This window comes from Columba livia, chromosome 3, assembly GCF_036013475.1.
Source record: "Columba livia isolate bColLiv1 breed racing homer chromosome 3, bColLiv1.pat.W.v2, whole genome shotgun sequence".
In the NCBI taxonomy this organism is placed as follows: domain Eukaryota; kingdom Metazoa; phylum Chordata; class Aves; order Columbiformes; family Columbidae; genus Columba; species Columba livia.
The window spans coordinates 38923124-38945468 of NC_088604.1; the positions used below are offsets into that span (position 1 = coordinate 38923124).

General features: G+C 41.6%; 1 protein-coding gene across 1 annotated transcript; it reads right to left on the reverse strand.

The window, feature by feature from the left end:
* Positions 1 to 2059: 2059 nt before the first annotated feature.
* Positions 2060 to 22012, reverse strand: RRAGD (Ras related GTP binding D). Its single transcript, XM_065059626.1, is given in 8 exon segments — positions 2060 to 3363; positions 5271 to 5419; positions 7360 to 7502; positions 12993 to 13107; positions 14090 to 14289; positions 14700 to 14995; positions 21312 to 21481; positions 21483 to 22012. Coding segments are annotated over 8 exon segments (1740 nt in total). The 5' UTR covers positions 21998 to 22012; the 3' UTR covers positions 2060 to 3211.
* Positions 22013 to 22345: the final 333 nt, after the last annotated feature.

Below are 22345 nucleotides of genomic sequence, written 5' to 3' on the forward strand. Positions count from 1 at the left end.
GGGACGCATTTTAACTCTTCAAATAATCCATTACGTGCTCTGCACTGCTGCCCATTGAATTACTTACGGAGATTTCCTCAACTACAAGTTGCTGGAACCAATGTTTTATAGTTTTTCAGCTCCTGACTTCAAAGTATCTGTGGGATACTAAATTGGTTTGGGTTTATTCTGAATCAGAGTTTTAAAGAGACATGGCCTGTACAATCATGATCCCTACTATGTCCAGGCAACTCTGATGATATATATAAAAATGGAGATTCACAGATCAGGTATTTAGGAAATACAGCACTATTCAGGAAGAGATTACTTCTTGCACTATTTCTAATTTAAAAAAATTAGGCATCTCAACACTGCCTTGTCAGAATTGGCTCTTGTAGCATATGGGATACTTCATCCCTTTAAAATAAAAACCTCCATAAAATTTAAAAGGCAAAAGACTTGAAATAATTTATTCTTAGAAAAACCAAAACCCTACAACCTTTCATGCCTCGCTCAGTGCTCTATCACTTCAGCTAGAACATGAAAATCTGAGGTACTAATTCCAAAATGATTACTCAAAAGTGAAGCATGCAAGTCATCACCTAAACTGACAATAACAAAGTTAAACAGTAAAACTAGTGCATTTTTAATGTTCTTTCAATTTTATAATTACACATATTGAAACGTAAGTAATCTGATAAAAGTTATGCTTGCTCTGACAATATCCGATTAGAAATTTAATACGTTCTCTAAAGTCACCTCCACTAAATTATATAGTTATATAAAATTCTGGAGGGGACTGCAAGAGCTCACTTCTTTGTCTTAAATTTAAGTTGAATAGTTTCTAAATGCAAGAGGATGCATGACTACATAGAACTGAGGCCAAATATTAATATACGGAAGCTACATTCTTCAGTTACGATTAATGCCATGGCCAGTATGCTGAGATACTTTATTTAAAAACAAACAAACAGAAGGGTCTAGTCCAGCCTGGTAGGTGTTCTTTGTCCCACATAGTCATTTATACCTGAAGGAGTGAAAGGAGAAGGACAGGGACTTGTGACTGAATGGTGGATCTCAACAGAATGAAAGACAAATGTGTGGCCAGAAATTACAGCAGCCCTTTAATGAAGGTGTTGTGGACTGGAGAGCTGTCAAAAGGTGGCTCTTCACCACAGCAATGGTGAGTAACTCTGAAGACAACTTTGAGTTACTTAAACTGAAGGCTGGCCAGAAGAGCTGCCCTCATCTAAGATGAAAGGTGGTGACAGTACTGAAAGGAATTTAAACTCTGTATTTTTCAAGTTTTCTGCTTTGATTAAAGCCGTTGTCACTACCCTTCACAGTGGCACCAAGACCAGTACTTCTGGCTGTTCTCAATGTTTCTCACCTTCCTGAGCACCTAGAACCGTGTTATCCCAAGTGAGCCTTGATGGCGCTGAGACCCATCAGCTGACTAGCACCTTTCTCTAAGAACGCCATGTATATTCAACAGACTCATGCCAGAAGAGCCAATTTGTTCCACAAAGATAAGTCACATGTACCAGGCACCAGTAAAGGGCTTGGAGACTACTGGTCTCCCTTTTGGCAGATGTTTGCCAACCAGCTCTCCCAGCTTGTGTATTCAGTATGGTGCTAGAGCCTCAAGATGTGTCAGCAAACAGCATCCAGAAACTCTGCATTTGCATCCAAACCACAACTGAATTTAGACTTGCTTACCACGGGTTAAACCCCTCCGTATTCAACAGAAGCCAGCAAACGCTGGGGGCTCTGAGCTCCCTGACAAACACTCATTATGCCTTACCTCGCCTAAGACAAAACATTCAAATTCCATCTTCCCTTGTGTCTCCAGAGACACAACCTTAGCAGACGAGCTATGAATGAGTGAGGCAGAGTCCCCTTACCCTTTGCTGGTGTCTAACAAGCTGCCTCCCTCTTACCCTTCCCGCTCCCAAGAGCTGCTGACAACACCACCGGACCACACGTGCAATTGGTTTGCAGTGGGACTGGGGAAAAAAAAATGTTCCTCTTCTAACTAGAAATTACGATTTTGTATAATTAATTAAACAAAACGAGTGAATACAGAACTCAGAAAGCAGGTTTTACTTGTTTTTACGTTTGAGTACTCTGCTGTCCTGGCTGACCCAGTGACAAGTCTGCCCATATTCAATATTAAAATAAAAAATAGTGATGTATGCTGATTACTACAGCAGGTAGATTGTCCAGTCCTCATTTTAATGGTCTCTACTTGATTTCAATCACAGATGTACCCCCTATTATAGGGAATCAGAACCCAGTGCTCACATCCTTAGCACTTCTATCAGTACATCAGAATGTCAGGGTGGAAATAAATACAGATTCTTCACGGTACCAACTGTAGATGTGCAGGTTCTCAAAACAAACTTTAGCAATGTAAATTCAACCTTTCAGATACAACACCCTCCTCTGAAACCTTATAAAAATACCGGTGCAACACAAAGCCATTTTACAAAACAGTTATCTTTATAGAAAGGTATTTTAGTGGTGTATGCTGAGGTAAATCATAAAACCAGACCCAACAAAGGGCATGACCAGTGTTATGGAGAACTCCGGATGATATCGGGCCAAAAGCCTGTTTTATAAAAGCTAATATTTACCTTCCAGTTATGATCCCTGGTAAGGTGCTTATTGCTGTAATACTTCAAAATTATTCAATTTACAAATTGAAAAATATACGAAATTAGATCTGTATGTTAGGTATTAGCTGTCACAAATTTTAAAAAGCATTGCACCAAGTTTTCTGAATTGTTTACTAACCAATTTGATTGTAGCAGGTAAATAAACTACAGCATACATTTTACCTGACACCATGCATCAAAATCACCATAAAAACTGAGTTTATCAAAGTCCAACTCCACAAGGAAAACATAAAAAAGTGCAAATTATGTACCCAGTATTTCTGTCACAGCTGTTTTTTCTTAATATGACATGAAAAAGGTTTACAGCATATATTAAGAAAATTCTTACAAGTGTTCACCTCAATGCTTATATATACAACATTTTGCTCAAAGTGCTCACTATATGAAAAAAACTGATTGGATAAAAATATTTAAACAGTGCTTTCTGAACATTCAGGGAGAATTCATATAATACATCAGTTCCATTTGTTTTCCTCTTCACTCAGTGCAATGAGATGCAGAAGTCACATCAACTTCACAGAAACTTTGCTTGCTACGTTGCCAGAAAACCTCAGTTACAGTGGCATTCTTGGTGTCCCATTGGGAGTGGGTCTTTTATTTTTCTGCATGTGGCTTTGATGTTTTCGAGATCTTACTACCTTCATTCTTACTTCAAATACTTCTTGTATGGCTTTTCGAAAACAATGGAAATTGTAGTCTATTAATCCTACAGAGACAGAAATGTTTTCCATATTACTAAAGACATCTATACAAATTAAGTAATGAAAAAAATGGTTACTTTCTACACACAGTGAAATATCACACTCTCTGGAGGTCATAATCAGTGAATTTTTCAGGCATTTTTTTCTGCGCTAAGCAAAAGCACATTTGATAAATACAAATAATTCTGTGAGCATTATAGCTTCATATTATAGCCAATATTAAATATGCTTATTAGTCTTAAGAGAAAGCAAATAGAAGTTTATTGGCAGATAAAGTTTTAACTTAATAAAGAGTTTTGAAGAAGTGCTCAGAAAAATTAACATGTCATGAACTATGGTGTCATTTTGTAAATTTGCTTTACAGACTGTGAGAAAAATAAGTAGCATCTAGTAATCAAAGAATTTTCATTTTTTACAATGCATAAGCTTTTAAATGAATACTTGATAGAAATATTACCAAATAACAGACAGCTATACTTCGTCTTACATTGTAACTGAAAAATAACACAGTAGACACGCTGTTAGATTACATATATACATAACAGACAGATAGCATTACTGTGTGAGTGGGCTGAATGTGATCCCACAGAAAAGCTGTAAGGCCATATTGGTAGGCAATTGGAAGACTTACCGGGTGCCACAATTGTGTAATATCATAATACAATTTTAGAATTTTGGTACTGAGCTTATGAACTCATTCAAGGTTAATGCCATAAGCTTTCTTAACTCAAATACTGCAGTGTTTTCCACTTCACTCTCCCTAACAGGAGATGATACATATTTTAAGTGGTTTAAATCCACCATGTTACACTCTTCTTTTCCAGGAATTATTTTGCCTCTCCTTAGAGTTCAGACAAAATATTACGTGGAAGTCACCAGGCACCAAAAGCTGATCTGCATTTTAATACCAGAACTGTACTGTTAAAGGAGTACAGGCTGCAGCACAAAGTGTTCCAAAATATACAGACACAACAACCTGACACAGCTGTGGACAAACCCTAATGGGTGCTTATTCAACAGTGTCTCTTCTGAAACTGTTGTTAGTAGGTCTGTCAAAGTAATACTTCCTATGCTTATAGCAGAAAAAAAAGTGAACACATCTAACATTCGTAGATAATAAAGGTGGTATGGGGATGAAAGAGAAATTTGAGCAGCTCTATAAAACAAAAGCTAAATAGCCTGTCAGACGGCCCAGCAGACACGGCGTGAGTGCTGCATTCACAAACACACCAACGCTGGTTGGTGAGTTCACATCACAGGATGGGGACACAGTCCCAGGTGACGGCGCTTTCTTCCACCACTCAGTTCTGGTCCCCGGGCATTTCACTAAGACCAGTAACTCAGTGAACAACAGGCCAGCGAGCAGAACAGTCACGAAATATGCTTTCACTATTGACCTTGACCAGGGTCAGAGAGATAACCAAGAAACTTTAAACACTTCAACTGCAAAATATGAAAGCCACCTAGATCCCAAGCTTTGTAAAAGCCTCCTCTCAGAGATGAGAAAAACAAGAACATACTTCTATCAGCCAGTTTCAATAATTTTCCCTTAGTTATGGCATGCAAGCTGCTCCAAATGCATGTTCTGGCATCAACAGGTAGAAATCGACGTTAGCCAAGATAAACTGACACATTCTACTGTTGCAGATGGAAGCTTTACTGCATTGGATGTAAACTTTCATAAGCTTTCATATCAGAAAGCTGTCAAATACATTTATGATTTCCTTCTACCTTAATGCCAACACAAATACTTCATGCCTTTAAACATGTTATATATGTTCTGGCAAGCTGTACTTACCTTTAATATTGTGATACAGCTAGAGACAGTTACCAGCTAATGACAACCACAGTTAATTCATTAACTCGCTAAAATAAAGGGAAAGTAATGCAATACTAGAAAAGGGAAAAATACCTTTTCTCTCAAAGCTTTCTTCTCTGACAAAACAAACAAGAGCAAGGAATTTTGTCACCTCTTTTAAATAAAGGACAGTTGTATTGTTCAGTTTTATGATTGCCATTGATTCTTTGTCATAAGGAGTTCCAGTGCCATCATCTTTAAGCCTAAAAGACAATATTCAAACAAACAAATAAGAAAAGAGGTAACAAAAAATACCCACATTGGTCATTTCACCAGATAATCTCAAATTTTATGAAATTTTGATTTTAGCCTTTCAAGGAGACTCTTCTTCAAACTACACACTATGTGAACTAAGAAGACATAAAGATTAAATCATTTATCCAATCACACCCCAAATCTTAGATCTAGGGCTAGAAATCGGATTGTTTGCCAAGTACCTGAACTGGTGCCTTATTTTTAGCTCTGTTAGTTAACAACCATTTACCACAAGGTTGTGTTTTCTTTTAATCAATGCACTATATTACAACTTTATCTAAAACATGTGAACCAGTAAGTCTGTGCTGATAATTCCAAACTCAGTAACCTTGCTTGAGCAGTGGGAGCTGACTCACAGTTCAAGCCATCATGAGACTCTCCTCACGAGATGCTGGCTTTTGCAACATCATTTCATGAAATTTCTCCTTCACAGATAATGTGTCATGATGATCACTGTATTACAGAATCACACAGAATGCTAGGGATCGGAAGGGACCTTGAAAGATCATCCAGTCCAATCCCCCTGCTGGAGCAGGAACACCTAGATGAGGTTACACAGGAAGGCATCCAGGCGGGTTTTGATCGTCTCCAGATAGGTATTAGATTTGTCCCTTGTAATTTTAGACTCATTCCTGAATCCACACACAGATCTTGTGGGTAGTTAATCACTGATCTCCCAAAACAATGAGTATCAATAATATATTAAGGTAGCAAGTTCCACAGATGCTCCAGGAACAAAAGACAAGAAACTAACATAATGTCTTTATAGCTAAAAACATTGCAAGCAGATTTCTGGTGATAAATGCTAAATGGTTAAACAAAGACAGTGGCAGGGTGACATTTTGTGAACAGAGCTCCCCACAAGTGATGTTGTACAGATAATAACTAAATGCGTACTCTTTTTAACTACATAGCAGCATCATGGTACAAAAAAATGCCACAGAATGAGCACCCTTTACTGTATACCTCTGTAAAACTCAAGTTCTTGTACAGTTACCGAAGTGACTTGACTCCAGAATTTGAAACACAGAGTAGAATATACAATCTTAAGAAATTTGAGAAAGGTATTCAAAAACATTTTGTTTTTTTAAAACTCTAATGCGTATTGCACATCTGTGTTAGGATCCTCCCTTGTACCTTCTCCAAGAGTGCAGGATATCCATCAATGAGTAAGAATGCAGGATATCCATCAATGGGTAAGAATGCAAGGCTACCAAAGACTACCACAGTCTAAGCATGCTGTGGTTTAGCCTACAAGTCTATGTATCTTCATGCACTAATTTTCTATGTGCCTCTGCCTTCCACAGGAATAGCTGGCATCACATTTGGCCAAGGGCCAAGCCATTTTAAACATAACTTGCAAGGAGATGTACATGCTACCCCAGGAGATCTCCAGTTGCTAACGCATAAGAAGAGAAAACTGAAAAAAACCCACAAAGAATGTAGGAAAAAAGAAGATGAACAGAGAACTGAAGCAAGAGTGAAGCAGCTCTCTGAGGCCAGTAGAGGCCACTAGCTATTAAAGAAAGCTAAATATGGCCCCACTTTTTTGGGGATGCATCCTTCTGTTGAATTCATCCCTTGGCAATAAAAAGATAATGCTTCCTTTTATTTTAGGTTGGTTACTTCCCACTCCTTCCTCCAAATAAAATTATTAGCATAGAAAGAGGAAAGTGTTCACAAAAGATCCTGGGCAGGGAACAGTACTTGTTGCTGGCAGGGGATCTGTACGTCAAAGGCTTGCTGTTTCCTCCTTCTCCCCTGTCTTGACAAATTACTCTGGCAAATTAAACATTCTCATTATTGTTTATACCCACATCATTCTAATTTTGAGGCCGCTCAGACTCTAGGTACACAGTTTTATGAAAAACATTAACAATTTACTTACCCATATATACAAGAAATGTCAATCACAACATCAATCATGTCACAGCAGAGCTCGTAGGTTTGCATATCCACTGGAGTACTGTCTGTTGCAATATAGATCTTACTGACTACATCAAATAGAAATGCTTTTTCAATCCCAGAATTCTATTTAAGAAAAGAAGAAAGAAAAATAAAATGGAAGCCATGTCTTCAAAGGAATACCAAGCTTTTTTGTTCCCCTACTTGCCTCTTATACAAAAATCTAGGCTGAAGAAGTGGAAGTTAAGCTGCAACCAAGCTCATTTTGAAAGAACTGTACATACAGCACTGTCATATTTGTAGCAAACCATGATGCTCACAGACCTTCCAACAGTTTCTGCCTCTGAGCAGACATAATGCCAAGATACAGTCCCAAAATTCCACTCTCTGGAAAACATCTGGAGAGATTACATTTTATTTTCAGTGAAAAATGTGTGCGTATGTGGGGAAATCTTCCAAGATAAAGCTTTTGGGTTTTTGATTGTAACAATGGATATAAGAAGAGAGATGTAATTTAAAGTTATTTTAGCTGGACATATAAGAAGGTAGAAACAAGGAAAAGAAAGGATGGACAAAGAAGGCAGTAGTGTTCAGAAACTAATTTCTCCAGGAAATTAAAAAATTGTCTCATCAGGGGCTGTAGCTCTTTTACTGTCTGGTTCCTTAGAACATCTTTTAAGATCACAGAAAGAAAGACCACTATTTTGACGGTGCTCTTTCAGTTTCCATGTAGTACTGGTGGTTAAAGCCATGTTTGTAATTCTAAGGCTTGCTGATGTGATGACAGCTATGTCCCTGTCATCCTGCCAAGCTGATTAAGACTCTCTCCGTACTGGAGATGTATTGTATTTGCAGCTCTCAGCGGCCAGCCAGAAATGCTAGCTCATGCTCTCGGTGTAGATAAGCAAACTGCCATAAGCCTCTGCTTCTTAGGGAAAGAAAAGAGGAAAATATGTGTACCGTTTAACCAAAAACAGTAGCTTTGCTTGCTGGTATCAAGGGACTGCACCTGGGCAGCTGTCCCACCACGAACACAAAGGGCAATTTCGCAATATTGCTAAAGCTCAAGCTATAAAATATGCTTCAGGATCCACTTACACAGGAAGAGAAGCAACTTTCTCCCATCAAACGGAATTTTATCCATTTATGGGCTTCCCTTTTTAATATGGTGTGGGACTGCTGCCACAACAGTTTTGTAACTACCAAAAAAAATACTGAAAACCCCTAACTAGTTTTAATAGCTTCAGCTTCCTGTGTACTTGCAGAACTTTTCCTTTTTCTTCTTCCCTAAGTCAACTATTTAACATGTAAGAATCTAAAGTGATCCTCTCACTTTTCAAATTTCCTGAAACAGGTAGGGAAAGGTCAGCCCTAAGTATGATATTGAACAATGGCCAGCAATATTTGGGGCATTTGCTTCTTAAAGAAGCTTAATTCTGCCACGATCACACATACAACTAAGACTAGAAACACCCATCAGTAATAATAGCGTAGAGAGGCGAATTTCTTGCATTTCATTATGGAAAAGACTCTATGAGTGGCACATTTTGGTTATTCATTCGTGAAAGAACTACTCAAAACAAAGTGGATACCTTAGGTACCTGGGCTGAAGTACATGATGTACAAGGAGAGTCTCAGAGAACTGAGTTTGTTCAGCCCAAAGAAGAAAAGGTTCATTGCTACATACAAATACCTAATGCAAGGGTGCACAGAAGACAGAGCCAAACTCTCCTCAGTGCTACAGTGTTGAAGGACAAAAGGCAAAAGGCACAAGGTAGAATACTGACTAGATACAAGAAAAAAAACGTTTAGGATGGAAGTGGTGAAACGCTGGGAACATGCTGACCTGAGAGGTTGTACAGTTTCCACCCTTGAAGATACACAAAGCTGGACTGGACCCAGCCGTGAGCAACCTGCTCCTACTGGCGTGACTGAGCAGGAGCTGATCCCTAAAGGTCCCTTTCAGCCTACATGGCTATATGAGCCTACGTTCTTTGAGCACTAAGAATAAAAATGTATGCATATTTATTTTGGTTATTCTGGCCACATGTAATAGTTCTCTCAATTTTTAAATAATAATTCTGACAGCACCTCACATACTTCAAGAGATGCTGTCAAATAAGATTAATCACAAGATTCACCTGCAAATATCATAAGTATATAGCCATAACTCATTGCAAAAATACGTATTTGAAAATACACATATTTTTAGACAAAAGAAATTGGAACTCAAGCCCTGTAGTGTCATTCATAAGGAGTCAATGATAAAATTTTGTATTATCTAAAGAGACACAGTGATGTTTTAAGTTGTACAGGTAAGATGTACCCTAAATTATTAAGATGATGGCGACAATATAATAATGAGAAGTGATTTTTCCATCTCAGACCTGTGGCTGCTGCAACCTGCCTGTTCTGGCAATGACAGTTTAAAAAGTTTGCCAGGGTTTTTACTACAACTTTAACTGAAAAAGCAAAGGATTTGCCAGAACTTTTGTGATTAAATTACTCAAGAAAAAAAAAATACCAGTAAAAACAATAATTACAAGTCATTTTAAAAAAATAAATAAATCAGGAAACAGTGGGTAAAAAATACCATTCAAAGAGACATTATGTCATTAATGCGCAGTCAGGGAAAATGACAATAAGAAGTCAACTGTTTCTCTTGCTAGAGCAGGAGGGTTCCTTATTAGAGAAACAAAGGCCAGCAGCTGCCATTGATGTCAATGACAGAATAAGCAAGTCACCTCTGACACAACCCTGCAGCCTGGAAAGAAGATGCAACACGTGCTAGAAGCATTATCAAGTACTCTGCATCAATGTAAGAGTATTCCATGGCTAATCTGAACCAAGAGAGTCATTGAGAAAAATCTTCAGCAATGAATATATGAGATTTTATTTCAGGTAAGTAAAAAACATGAGGTAGTTGAAATTCAAGCCATGTTTGCCAACTATACTGAGTCTGATCAAGTAGAAGGCAGTTTTTATTATTCAAATGGAATGAGTTCAGTACAACTGGTAGTATTACTCCAATTCCTAGGTTAGGTAAATGGGCCCATCTTTTTCCTCTTGGAAGTATGAAAAGTAAGCCAGAATTTGGCCCTACAAAAGTAATTTTTAAAAGAACTTACAGGACATCACCAGTCACTTACACTTAGGCATGAATTTTGTAGTTATTTAAAAAGGTCTTGTGGCAAACAGCAGATTTTTGTGAATGAACTTTAATTTTAAATACTACATTTGAATTTACAGATTATGAAAATTAAATAATTAAATAAACAAAAGTGTTCTTAATTTTATTTTTACCACAATAACTCATTGCTTTTAATGCATATTTTTTAACAACCCTCAAAAAAACCCCAGCAACCCTAAAATGAAAATCCACATTCCTGTGTCACACCAGTTGATTGCTTGGTAAGTCCACAATAATTAAAAACCAGACATGCTTCTATATGAAGCTGATAGAATGTTAGTCAGGTAAGATTTACAGGGGTTTTGAATGCCAACCAACCATCATTTTATGCTTTACAAGCAGTTACATTAAAGAATGTAGAAGCGGTATTATCACACTGGTGGTTCCTCAAATGTACAAGCTAACACACTGTGGCACTACAAAGTTAGGCAAAAACCCGCTGTGAACTCAAGAGTGATCACAGATGTATTTTTGTAATCATCAGCTTTTCGTGTTGGAAGTTTTTATGGCATAAATGAAAGCAAATCCTCATGAATCTTGCTGCAAAACCCAAACTAGAATACCAACACACCCACACTGATATCCAGCAGACTGGCTTCCTGAGGTAAGGCATGACCAAAATCCATGTCAAGATTTGTTGTCACTAATTTGCCAAAGAGGCATCTGCTACCTAATTGTGTGCTGGAGAATAAAGTTCAGTCTTCTCATGGTTGTAAATAGAATCATTCCAAGTCTCCCATTTAACGATAGAAGATACTTATAAAACCAGACAGCAAGCATGTTGAGGACATAGAGATGCAGCTACACCTTGCTAGAGGTCATCAACAAACTGGATTTTGCTCTATTTGGAGCTAAGAAACAGTCTGAGACTGTTTCCCCTATTGAATAGGGGAAATAGAATACCTCTCACACTTTTTTGGACTTCCCATTCATTTGAAAGACTTGTTCTCCTTTACAAATTACGTCTGATATTCTAGATACTATTGGAGCTGCCTTCTGGGTGTTCCAGAGACAGAGGTGACTGTCACCAGTCATTCAGGAAGCAGTTTGTGCTCAATTCATCTGGTGGTTTGCTGAATTCTTCACCAACTCCAGACAGTGAGAAGACCCCATACAGAGATAGGACTCACAATGACTGAGGTGACTCTGGCACAAGGAAGACTACCACTCAGCCTTCTCTTTAAGGCTGTGTAGCATAATCAATATCCAGTTGCTCCAAAACTGCTGTCATGAACTCCTTCATTACCCTTCCATCCTAAGTAGAGTTCAAGACTGGACGATAACTGGTATACAGTCCAGTCATTTTGGTAGAAACGGATCTTTGTAACGAACCACTCATTATGAAATAGCATCATTTGTTCCTTAATAGTAAGACAGTAAGTTTTGGAAGACATTCCTCTAATCCTAGCTCTCCCTTTCAGCAACACATCCAACTGTTTTCTCTCTCCATTTTCACACCCTGCACTGAGAAACTGTGAAGTCTAATTTTATCTTACAGGCTGTTGAATGATATTAAATAATTTCATTACTTCAAAGCTACAAAAAGGCAAAAGCAAATACCTTGCTCCAAATTGAAACTTGACAAATTGATGCTAGATGCAAGGTGCAAAATTAGAATACTGTGTGAAAGGGTACAGTTTCAGGAGCTGCTATGACCTAACGACCACCAAAATAGGGAGTTATCCCTTTTCACTGTGTTCACCTTTGCTCATGGCCACACGCTCCCACCTTTTATCTTGTGCCAAAACAGGAGGATGTTGGATTCCTCAGTGACTTGTTTTTAACTACATGAATCAGTGCAATAGTGTGTGTCAGTGACTCCAGGAGGGAACAGGTAAGTGTCAGAACCAGCACAAAGGAGACGAAAGGACCGCACCTCCAGGAACAGCAGAGCAGCAATTACCTCCAGAATGGTAACAAGCCACTAGATATACAAAGCTCTCTAATTGGCCTCGGGAGTAACTGCGGAAGTTGTGATGGACTCCACCTCTAAAAAGTTCAAGGTTTTCTTCAGTGGGTTAAACTGTGATACAAAGTAGAATTAATTCTAGGAAGTTCTCCATAAGAAGTCAGGTTAGCTGATGTTCCTTTGAAAATTTATTTACAAAAATTTTAAGTACTACTTAAACAAATGCATGCAGCACAGACCTTTGCAACATTCAGATTAATGTGTGAACAGAAAAGCGATGGCTGCTAACCCACTTGATGTAATTTGGGAAATACTGTACCTCAGCAGCTCAGCAACGCTATTGGAATAGACAGGGACATGAGGCCAAGCTGCACATGGGTGCATTTCAACTAAGGTTTGTTAACTTTTCTGAGAGTTCACATTGCTCATAATCTCTTAGAAGGCAGTGAACAGAATATCTGAACACACATGGTGGACATAGCCAGATCTACAGACAAAATATATAACAAGTACTTACTGAAATAAAGATGTTAAGCAGGTTTTCCAGTGTTGGGAGCTGCGGGATCAGTTTCTGTACCACTTTGCTAAATGCTTCAAATATAGAATGATCATATATGCTTGTCAGATAAAAGCTGGAAAAAAGGTCACCACATTTTCCTTTTAGCCACATACTGTGAACATGATGTACCTTTCATAATATGAGTGAAATGAAATGTTGTCAAACAGCAAGTGCCTACACTTATGCAATTACCTCTTGTGATTAAAAGTCACGTTATGATTGAAGCATAGGACTTCATTTCTACACCAAAAAAACCAAACAAACACTAGACACTGCAAAATAGACCTCAATGAAGAACTTCATGATGCAATTCCCACCTTGGTATTCTTATGAAAATATTTTTCGAATTGCAGGAAAGGAATATTACTGAGTATGTCTGTTGCGATCTACTTTTTGAAAGTCGTTGACACATTTATCAATGTAATGACGCAGTCAAGTTGTTAAGAGCTCTAAAGAGCTGGCATGGTCACAGAGCAGGTCTCTCTTTTTAATGCATTTGTACTTGGCTTTAAATGCTAAGACAGACATGACAACGTCATGTCCACTAGTTCCCAGTCTGCAGAATTCCACTATTTTTCATTATTTTCTACAACAACCTGCTTTATCAGCAGACATAAGGCAAAGATACAGCACCTGTCTTCCCAAGTGGCTCCAAGCAGGCTGCAGCAAGGAGGACTAGGGATTGGGAGGGGACTGTGAAGCAAAGAGGTTTCAAAGAAGGTAAAAATGATGTAGGTAGCATATACACTCCACTAACTGGAGCTCTACTTGTTGCTGCCACTGCCCAAGCAACTTATTTCAAGGCAGCAGCTGCAACAAAAACTGGTAGGACTCTGGCATATTTGTTATTTGTTTTCAGGTACATCTTTCCTTCCAAGACAGCAATCAGAAATATAACACTTATTTTGGCTCAGGTCAAATGCAGTGTCTCTGATTATCCTTTTCCTTCATGTACCAATAGCTTGTTGCCTGCTACTTCAAGAGAACAGAAAATAGTAGCTTGTCAAATAAGCTGTTCTCCTCTTTAAGATGCGCTATACAGCAGCTTTTCTCACCTGAGGTGAATCTTCTCCAATGCAGCATCTGCAAGGTCATCATTTGCCCTCTGGTGAATATCTCTTTGCGTTTCGATCTTGTGATCATCAGATAAACCATCCACTTTATGGATGAAGATTTCAAAGTTGATATCTGGATTCACTTTATAGGCTCTGGTCACAGTAAGATGCAGCCGAGCTAATGCCTCCATGTAATCATCCTAATGAAGGAAAAAGAAAAGCTACAACTGTAGGAAAGTTCTTAAAAATATATATAAAACTTTAGGATACTTAAATATTACTACAGTTCAACAGCAGCTTATTTTTTTTTATTTCTTATAAGTAGAAGCCTGATCCTCCAGCCAGCATGTGCACCAGCCTCATGTTCTCAGCATTTAGGAGTCTGAGCAAGAACCTTGAAATGTTAAAGCAAATCAGTTAACTTTTGAACATACTGCAGAGAGAGATCAAAAATAACTGAGCAGCTCTTCAAGTTTTAATTACTTTCTTTTAATGTGTGTTTTTGTGATGCAAGTTATTCATTTGCTTTGAAAAAAATTGTGCTTTTCAACCCATTTGTCTATTGCTGAAGCAAGAAAATAAAAAGGTAGCTTAAACCCCCTTTTTTTACCTGAGAATCAATAACAAATATCAGTGCTCCAGTGCCTCTGAAGATCATCTCATAGTCAAACGTAGGGTCAAAGAAGTCAATCTGCCCAGGAAAATCCCATATCTGAAAGTTGACAAAGGAGCTGTTGGAAACATCCTCTCTGCAGATCTTGTTTGTGCTTTCCAAGAACAGAGTCTCATTTGGTGACATTTTGTGAAAGACAACTTTCTGAATGGAAGATTTCCCACTTCTTCTCAATCCCATGAGCAGGATTCTTGGCTTAACTTCAGTACTGAAGGGATCATTGAAATCCAAGACTGAATAAAACCACACAACAAGAAAAGTCATATACTATGGTAATATAATTAATAACTGTCAGATAACATACATTTGACATCTATTTTCATTACATTCTTACTTGGAGTTATGCAAATGTTCCCAATTTTTAAGCTTAGGGGCTAATGCTACAGGCATTTTAACTTGAATTACTTGCCCCTTACTATCAGAAAACCTACGTCTCACCTGCAAGACAGATACTACTGCAGAAGGTTTGATCACTCAGTTTGTATGTGAAAAATGTATTATCACACACAGAAAACCTAAAATACCTGATTTTACTGTAATTAACACCAAACCACACACATTCTAACCCAACCTACAACAAATATAATCCAGTAACAAATACCCTTGTCAACTGATAGCTACATCACACTGCTGGAAGAAAGGAATAATTTTGTGTCAGCTTCATCTGTGCGATCTTACTAAGGCTACATGAAGGCTTCAATCCTCTAAAATAAATTAAATCACGTATCCCAGGAACTATGGGGATAACTCAGCAGGCAAACAATTTCTCTGTGCTGAGGCTTACAACACGGTACTGAGCTCAGGAGGAGTCCTTTTCTAAGGTAGTTAGGATTTCACCTGCTACTGAATAATTTGTGTCACAACCTGTAAAAGTTTGTTATCCAATAAATAAGATTACAGCATATCCCCTGCCTATTTGCAAAACAAAGGCCTGGGAACACTGTGATTTCATTGTGTTACCTACCCCAGTTTGGAACTGGTACCACTGAAACAAAACATTTTCTTGTGCTGATGCAATTATATTAGCACAAAGGTAGCTATGGGAGTAAACTATACTGTTTTATCTGTAAGGACATGAGTGTATAGCTATCCACACCTGTAAGCACACCAGCTTCAGGTATCTCTAATCAAAACAACTACAACAGTCTCAATTGCTGCATTTAGTTGGGCCATAACTTTGAAATGTCCCAGCTGAAAACTACTGCATATAGATGTGAAAAGCTTTTGAACCACTCTGTGATATCCTGTCTGCAGCATCAAACACAAGCAATGCAAAAAAATTAGTTGTCCAGGCTAAATGTGCAGAGTAAGGCTCAAAGCACGCAGTGCTCAGGTTTAAAATACTGATGAGACACAAGGCTAAACACAGTAGCTGTCAGGCAGACCTCCCACCCACTGCAGCACAGACTATTCAACATCATTCAGAGCACAACATAATTGCATTTCTTTGTCTTTTTCTGCTGGGAGAAATTTTGAATTGCAGAAAACCGGCACACATTTGTTCATATGCATCCTTCCTCCATGTGCCCTGCATACTTTAAGCGATCAGCTTTACTCCAAAAGCACAAAAATCCTGACCAAGAAACCTCAGCCACAACATTTTGTCCCTGTCAATTTATTACATAGCCTTATGGGCTGAAAAACCTGGAAAGCCTGAAGGAATCCTCTGCCTTGGAGCATGTTTTGCACCCAGGGGTGGTGATCACATCCATCCTCTTGTGTTCCTCAAGCCTCACTCACAACTTCCAGAAATGCAAGTGCAGGATGTGCCTGCCAGGAGGGCACAGAACCTTGTTCACCTCAGTTTGTGTCTCCTGAGCTACACTTACGGAGAATCAGGGCTTCTCAACAGAAGGTCTTGTAGTGTTGGCACAGAACATCCTCTTGGCACCATCTACTGGCTTGTGAGCAGCCATACCACTCCACGCAGGCTCTTGTCACCACAGTGACGGACAGCAGTTGAAAACTCACTATTGGTGGGATCCTACCCATTTTAAATACATTTGAAAGGTCTTGACAGGCATTACCACTTACTGTGCCCTTGTAAACTAGCACACATGAAACACTGCCAGGCTGGAGCACTGCACAGGTGAAACCCCTTCAAACAGACAGCAACAGGTAACTCTGTAAGAACATCATCCTCCTAACGCAGATATAGTCAGCTTCTGCTGATCCACAGTCAACACGCTGCTCTACTCTTCCTACCAACCTGAACAGTGATAGTACCGTTCTGTGACTGCAAGAAACATGTGTCTACAATACTTCACACCTACAGAGGAATAATAAACATCTGCTCTAGGACAATGTAACAATATTTTGTGTTTTGGGGGTGCAGTCTTGCCAATAAAGCAAACAAAAGGTACAGGATTTAATGGTGTTTCCTCCATCCCACTCCCTTCTTTAACGTGCAAATTTTCCACAGCCGCCAAATGCATAGTTGCAATTTCATTAGTGTGCAGATATCCATACGTCATGCAATTTGCATTTTGGCCATCAGAAGGGAAACCAATTTATTCAAAGCTTTATAAGAACTAGTCCAAATAAAATACTTTATAAAGGCATATAAAGAACAGCCTTCTGGCTGAGGCTTTATTGCATGTTTCAAAAAATTTTTAAAACTCCCATTTGCTTTGTACACAACAGAACTTACGAGGTCTAATTTGTTATGGATTTGTACTTTATGTCCCCTTCCTCTCTCTACCACAATAACACCAACTTCCCTCTGTACGTCTTATGACATATCCTCCAAGTAACAGATACGACAGGCTGTGGCCGATCTGGAGCTAAACCCGTGCTGGCTGGCTAGACCGTCCACATGCGTACACCACTTTGCCAGCTGCTGCCACACAGAACACGCACATCTGCTTGCCTCTTTCTCCGAGGACACTTCCCTTTTGGTCCCTCTTCACTTCTGAATGCCAGTTTCCATACTTGAGGGAATTTAATGATCTTTGAGATGTCTTTCGTCCAAATTTGGTTGAAGGTGGACAGCAGTCTCCAAAGTTCTGACCAGTGATGAGACAACCGTAAGACAAGCTACCTACATAACTCCCCTCTCTTTAAGAAACAGGCTAAAAACTCACATGTACCTAAAAAAATATTTTAAATAACTTGGTGTTTTACATTGTTGTATTAAATTATTCCAAGCTGTTAAGATTTTTATGGACTGTAATACTTACTAGAAATTGCTTTGTATTAAAGCCATACTAAAAAAATACAGTTGCTAGTAAGACTGTTATTTAGCTTTTGAAATCCTGCCAGTTCAAAGAGAGGGACCTGCAAATATGTGTCATCTAAACCTGACCAGATAGCAATGCTGCTATAGCGCTTTCCTCTGCAAGAGAGTTAAGAGATTACCTTATATGTAAAGGAACTGGACGATGCGCTGCCTGCCCACATTCCTTTGCAGAGTACATGACAACTCCTTCTTTAATTTGCCACAGAAATGCCAGTAGATGTATCACTGCAACTTCCCAGGCTACGCTGAGTGAGATCATAACATGCCTAAAAGAAACACTAAACTCTTATTCTGCAATGGGAAAGATAATTTTCCCTATTGTGAGATGCAACACATTTCCTGCTTTGTTCAATTCTGCCAAGAGTGCATGTAATAAAATGCCAGTTTCTAATGCACACCAACAGTCCTTCATATTCTGGCTTTTCTAAGCAGCCATAGAGAACAGAAGTCACACTGTTTAGAGGCCACATCCTTTGAAGTATTCACAAATTAAACTTAACAAACCCAAAAGCACTTTCCCCACAGAGAAGCACTCAAGTCCTTACAAAATTTTTGTAATTGCAGTTGTGTCCTTGCTTATGGAGTGCAACTTGCATGTGTTGCAACACGCAGAAATGCCCAGCTCTGAGGAGTTGAGAACTGCATGCAGCAGTCCTGACCTGTTTCACCAGGACACATAGTACTCAATGAATACTCTAATATCTCTTTCATGCTATTAGACATATTGCTAACTACAACAGTTTTTGAAAGCCATCCTGAATTCCACATCAGCTGCAATTAGTTGTCATGGCAGGTGCCTATCAGTGCTTCACAGGCATCTGTGACAGAGATGTCACCTTGGAAGGTGTATTTGTAGATCTCACCAATTTTCAAACATCCAAATAAAGCATTTTGACTGTGATATTTGCAGCACTTCGGAGCTTTTTCAAGACAACAGGTTTACAGAAGACACACGACGAACATCTTCAATGCTAATAGATGGCTTGAGCCTAAAGAGTTACCAGAAAAAGCTCATATGCAATCAAGAAAGCTGTTTGGCTACTGTGGGTTCATAAACATTGCAGGAATGCCTGGTGGAAGGAAATTACTGTGGCTAAAGAGAAGTCTCAGAACCAGAAGACCTGGTTCCACCCTGCCACAAGTGTGGCACCCTGCAATGATATGTCTTAAAGCTACTTCCTTGGGTGCTCTGCAGAGGCTTTCCTTGCTTCTAAATACTTTTAAATGCCATATATAAAATATATGACTAGCCTTTCTGTAAACTAAGTGCTTTAAGGTCTCTGAATGTGACCCCATGTGTGAAATAAAAAGATTGAGAAGAGGACAAGAGATATGGATCAGGCTGGAGACAAGAATCCAGTATGGAGTGAGAAATGACCAATATGAAGTTTTGAAATCCTCTGTACGCCTACAAGCACAAATTATGTTTTTACTTTCAAGCCTGGCTTCTCCCTTCACTTTCAACGGCCATACATTGCAGGTGTTATTACATTGTCCTTTCCATTCTTGCTTTGCAGAAAGGAAAGTGGAGGCTGTGACACTGACTTTTAGACTACTTAGTGTAAAGATCCAGGAAGAGAGAGAACAAAAACTGGGAAAAGGAAAGCCCCTTGCCCTGCAGCCAGTGTTAAATACACAGAACACAGACCCAAATTCCAACCCCCTCCATCACAGATGCCCTGTGGCTCTTTCTCTAGACACTTCAGAATGAAACAGAAAGCTAGAGGATCTGGGCTGTTAAAATGGCCCTTTGTTTTAATCCTTTGTAAAAAAGGTCTCTGCATGGACTGTCTTCTGCTATTCAGGATGTAAAGGTCTATTTCTGTTAAGTACAACATTCTGGTCTAACTACGAAGAAGCAACTGAAATTGTTAGCATTCTAACAAAGTTCCTATTGAAAAATATCGAAATAAATTCCTCTGAGGACAGAATATGGATTACTCCTCTACAGAAAATGCTAAGTTATTTTAGCACTAAAGGAATATGCTGAAATACATTCTCTCTGCATGAAAATAGAGGCATTTTTAGCAGTCTCAGCCACAGCTCTTACATCCTGGCATCCCACAGCTCTTCACCATGAAGGCTGATACTCAAAGCATGGACCTTCCCCCTCCCCTCAAAATTGCATTAGTCAATGCAATAACTCCCAGGGCAGCCTGTAGGATTGGGCCTTTAAGAAGTGTTCTGCATGCTAATAATAAAAGTGGCCTTAAAACACGTGGCCTTTTATTATGCTCTTATAAAATGCAATTCCTTTTTTGCCATGAGATACTGAGAGTTCTCCAAGCTCCTCTATGAAATGCGTCTCGGACGAACGAATCCAGGCTCTGAATGAAAGCAACAGGCTCTGCGCTGGCATTCCCTCTTTTTACTGAATGAGGCTGCTTTTCCTGGTGAGCCTGTCCTGCCTGGCATCATCGTCCACACTAACACAGATACACAGCGAATACTGCGGGTCCTCGTGTGCCCAGACACAGCTACAACAGACATTTAACAGAGTCTGCCACTTTGGGGACTGACATCTACAGCTGCAGAGCAGCCCTGGACACGGAGCTGCGTGTCGCCGCTGCCTTTTATAGCCTGACACCCAACCCCCCCGCCTCCTTGGCGCACTCAAGTCACATTACCAGGCTGTGGCCACTAATTAATAACTCTCACCCCAGACGTGGAAAATACTGAAAGGAGATTGTCCCAAACACCAATTTGTCTGCAATTCTTTTGCCTCCTCCCTCCCCCCCCAGTCCTTCCTGCTACCTGTCAGCCCGCGCCTCAGAGCTCTCTGCTCCCTCCGACCCACGGCAGCGCCCAACGAGCACCCTGTCCCCTGCCACCCTCACCTCCGCAGCATCCCCACTCAGCACGGCCTCTCACCACCCACCCCCGGCCCCAGCGAGGCCTGCCCTCCCTCTGGACGCCTCCTCTCCCACACACCGCTATCCCCGGCTCCTTCGTGCCCTGCTCACCCCCGCCGTACCCCAGATCCCCGGGGAGCCCTGCCCTCTTCCCTGACCCGGGCAGCCAGGCCCGACCCCCGGCAGCCAGACCTTGCCAAACCCCGGCGGCGGCGCCGTCCCGCCCCGCCTCGCCCCCAGCTCCGCGCACACGGGGCCGGCCCTGCCCCACACTCGCCCCCCACCCCACCCCACCTCACCCCACCCCCGCACTCGCTGCCGCCCGCAGGCCCCTCCGAGGCGGGTGCCTGACCCCCCGGCCCCCCGGGAGCAGCTGCCGCCTCCTGCAGCCCCACGACGGCCGCGGCGCCGCTCCCCGCCGCCCCCGGTGCCGCTGCGGCCGCCGCGGGTGACACTCACACGCCTCATCGCCGCCGCTCTCCGCGTCCCCGTCCGAGAAAGACTCGGCCCCGTCGGCGTAGCCCGCCAAGCCCACGATCTCCTCCTCTTCTTCCTCCTCTTCGTCCCCCTCCTCCTCCTCCGGCAGCTTCCTCGGCACCTGGCTCATGCCAGCCGCGCTCCCGGCGGGGCTGCGAGGGCCCCTCTGCCTCCGGCCGGCCTCGGGGCGCGCCTGGCCGCGGGCGCGGGGGGGCCCAGGTGCCGCGCTGGCGCCGTGCCGTGCCGTGCCGCGCCGCGCCGTGCCCGCCGCCGCTCCCCTCCCCCGCACGGCGCTCGGCGGAGCGCGGCGCAGCCTGCCGGCGGAGCGGGCGGGCGGGCGGGGGAGGCGGCGTGACCCGCGTCACCTGACGCGGCCGGTCAGGGGCCGGCGGGGCCTCCGCGCCTGCCGCTCGGCCCGGCCCGGCCCCGCGGGGGCACTCGGTGCTGGCGAGCCGAGCTGGCGGGCGGGCTGCGGGGCCTGCCGGGTGCTGCTGCCTCCCGGCCCGGCCCTGGAGACACCCGTGAGACCGCTGCACACACGCGAGACGCGGCCTGCGGGGGAGCGGCCAGGTGTGCCAGTCTGCAGCACTGAAATTGTTGCTGGCGGTTTTATTCCAGGTAGCCCTCCTGCGGGGCTTCGAGGTCAGCCAGATCTGCAGCCTCACCATGCACCGAGCCCGAAAGCTGGCCCTGAGAGTTGGCACCCGCTTTGCAGTGTGGGCGATATCGTGTTAGAAATAATACTCTGGATGAACAAGGAAGACTAAAGAAAGGCATAGCAGTGAAACTTCCTTGGGAAAGGGTGGGATTTTTAAGCCCCTGGCAGACTGAAGTGCATTCAGCTGCCTGCCATGACCTGCACCATGAAGACAGACCTGCACCATGACCTGCACCATGAAGACAGACCTGCCCCAGCCAGGCCCCTTCTCAGGAGTTCCCAGTATGTTCTTGTTGTCTGGTACAGGCACCAGAACGCGTGTGTCAGCCCGACTGTCGTCCCACGCTGCCCACTGTGG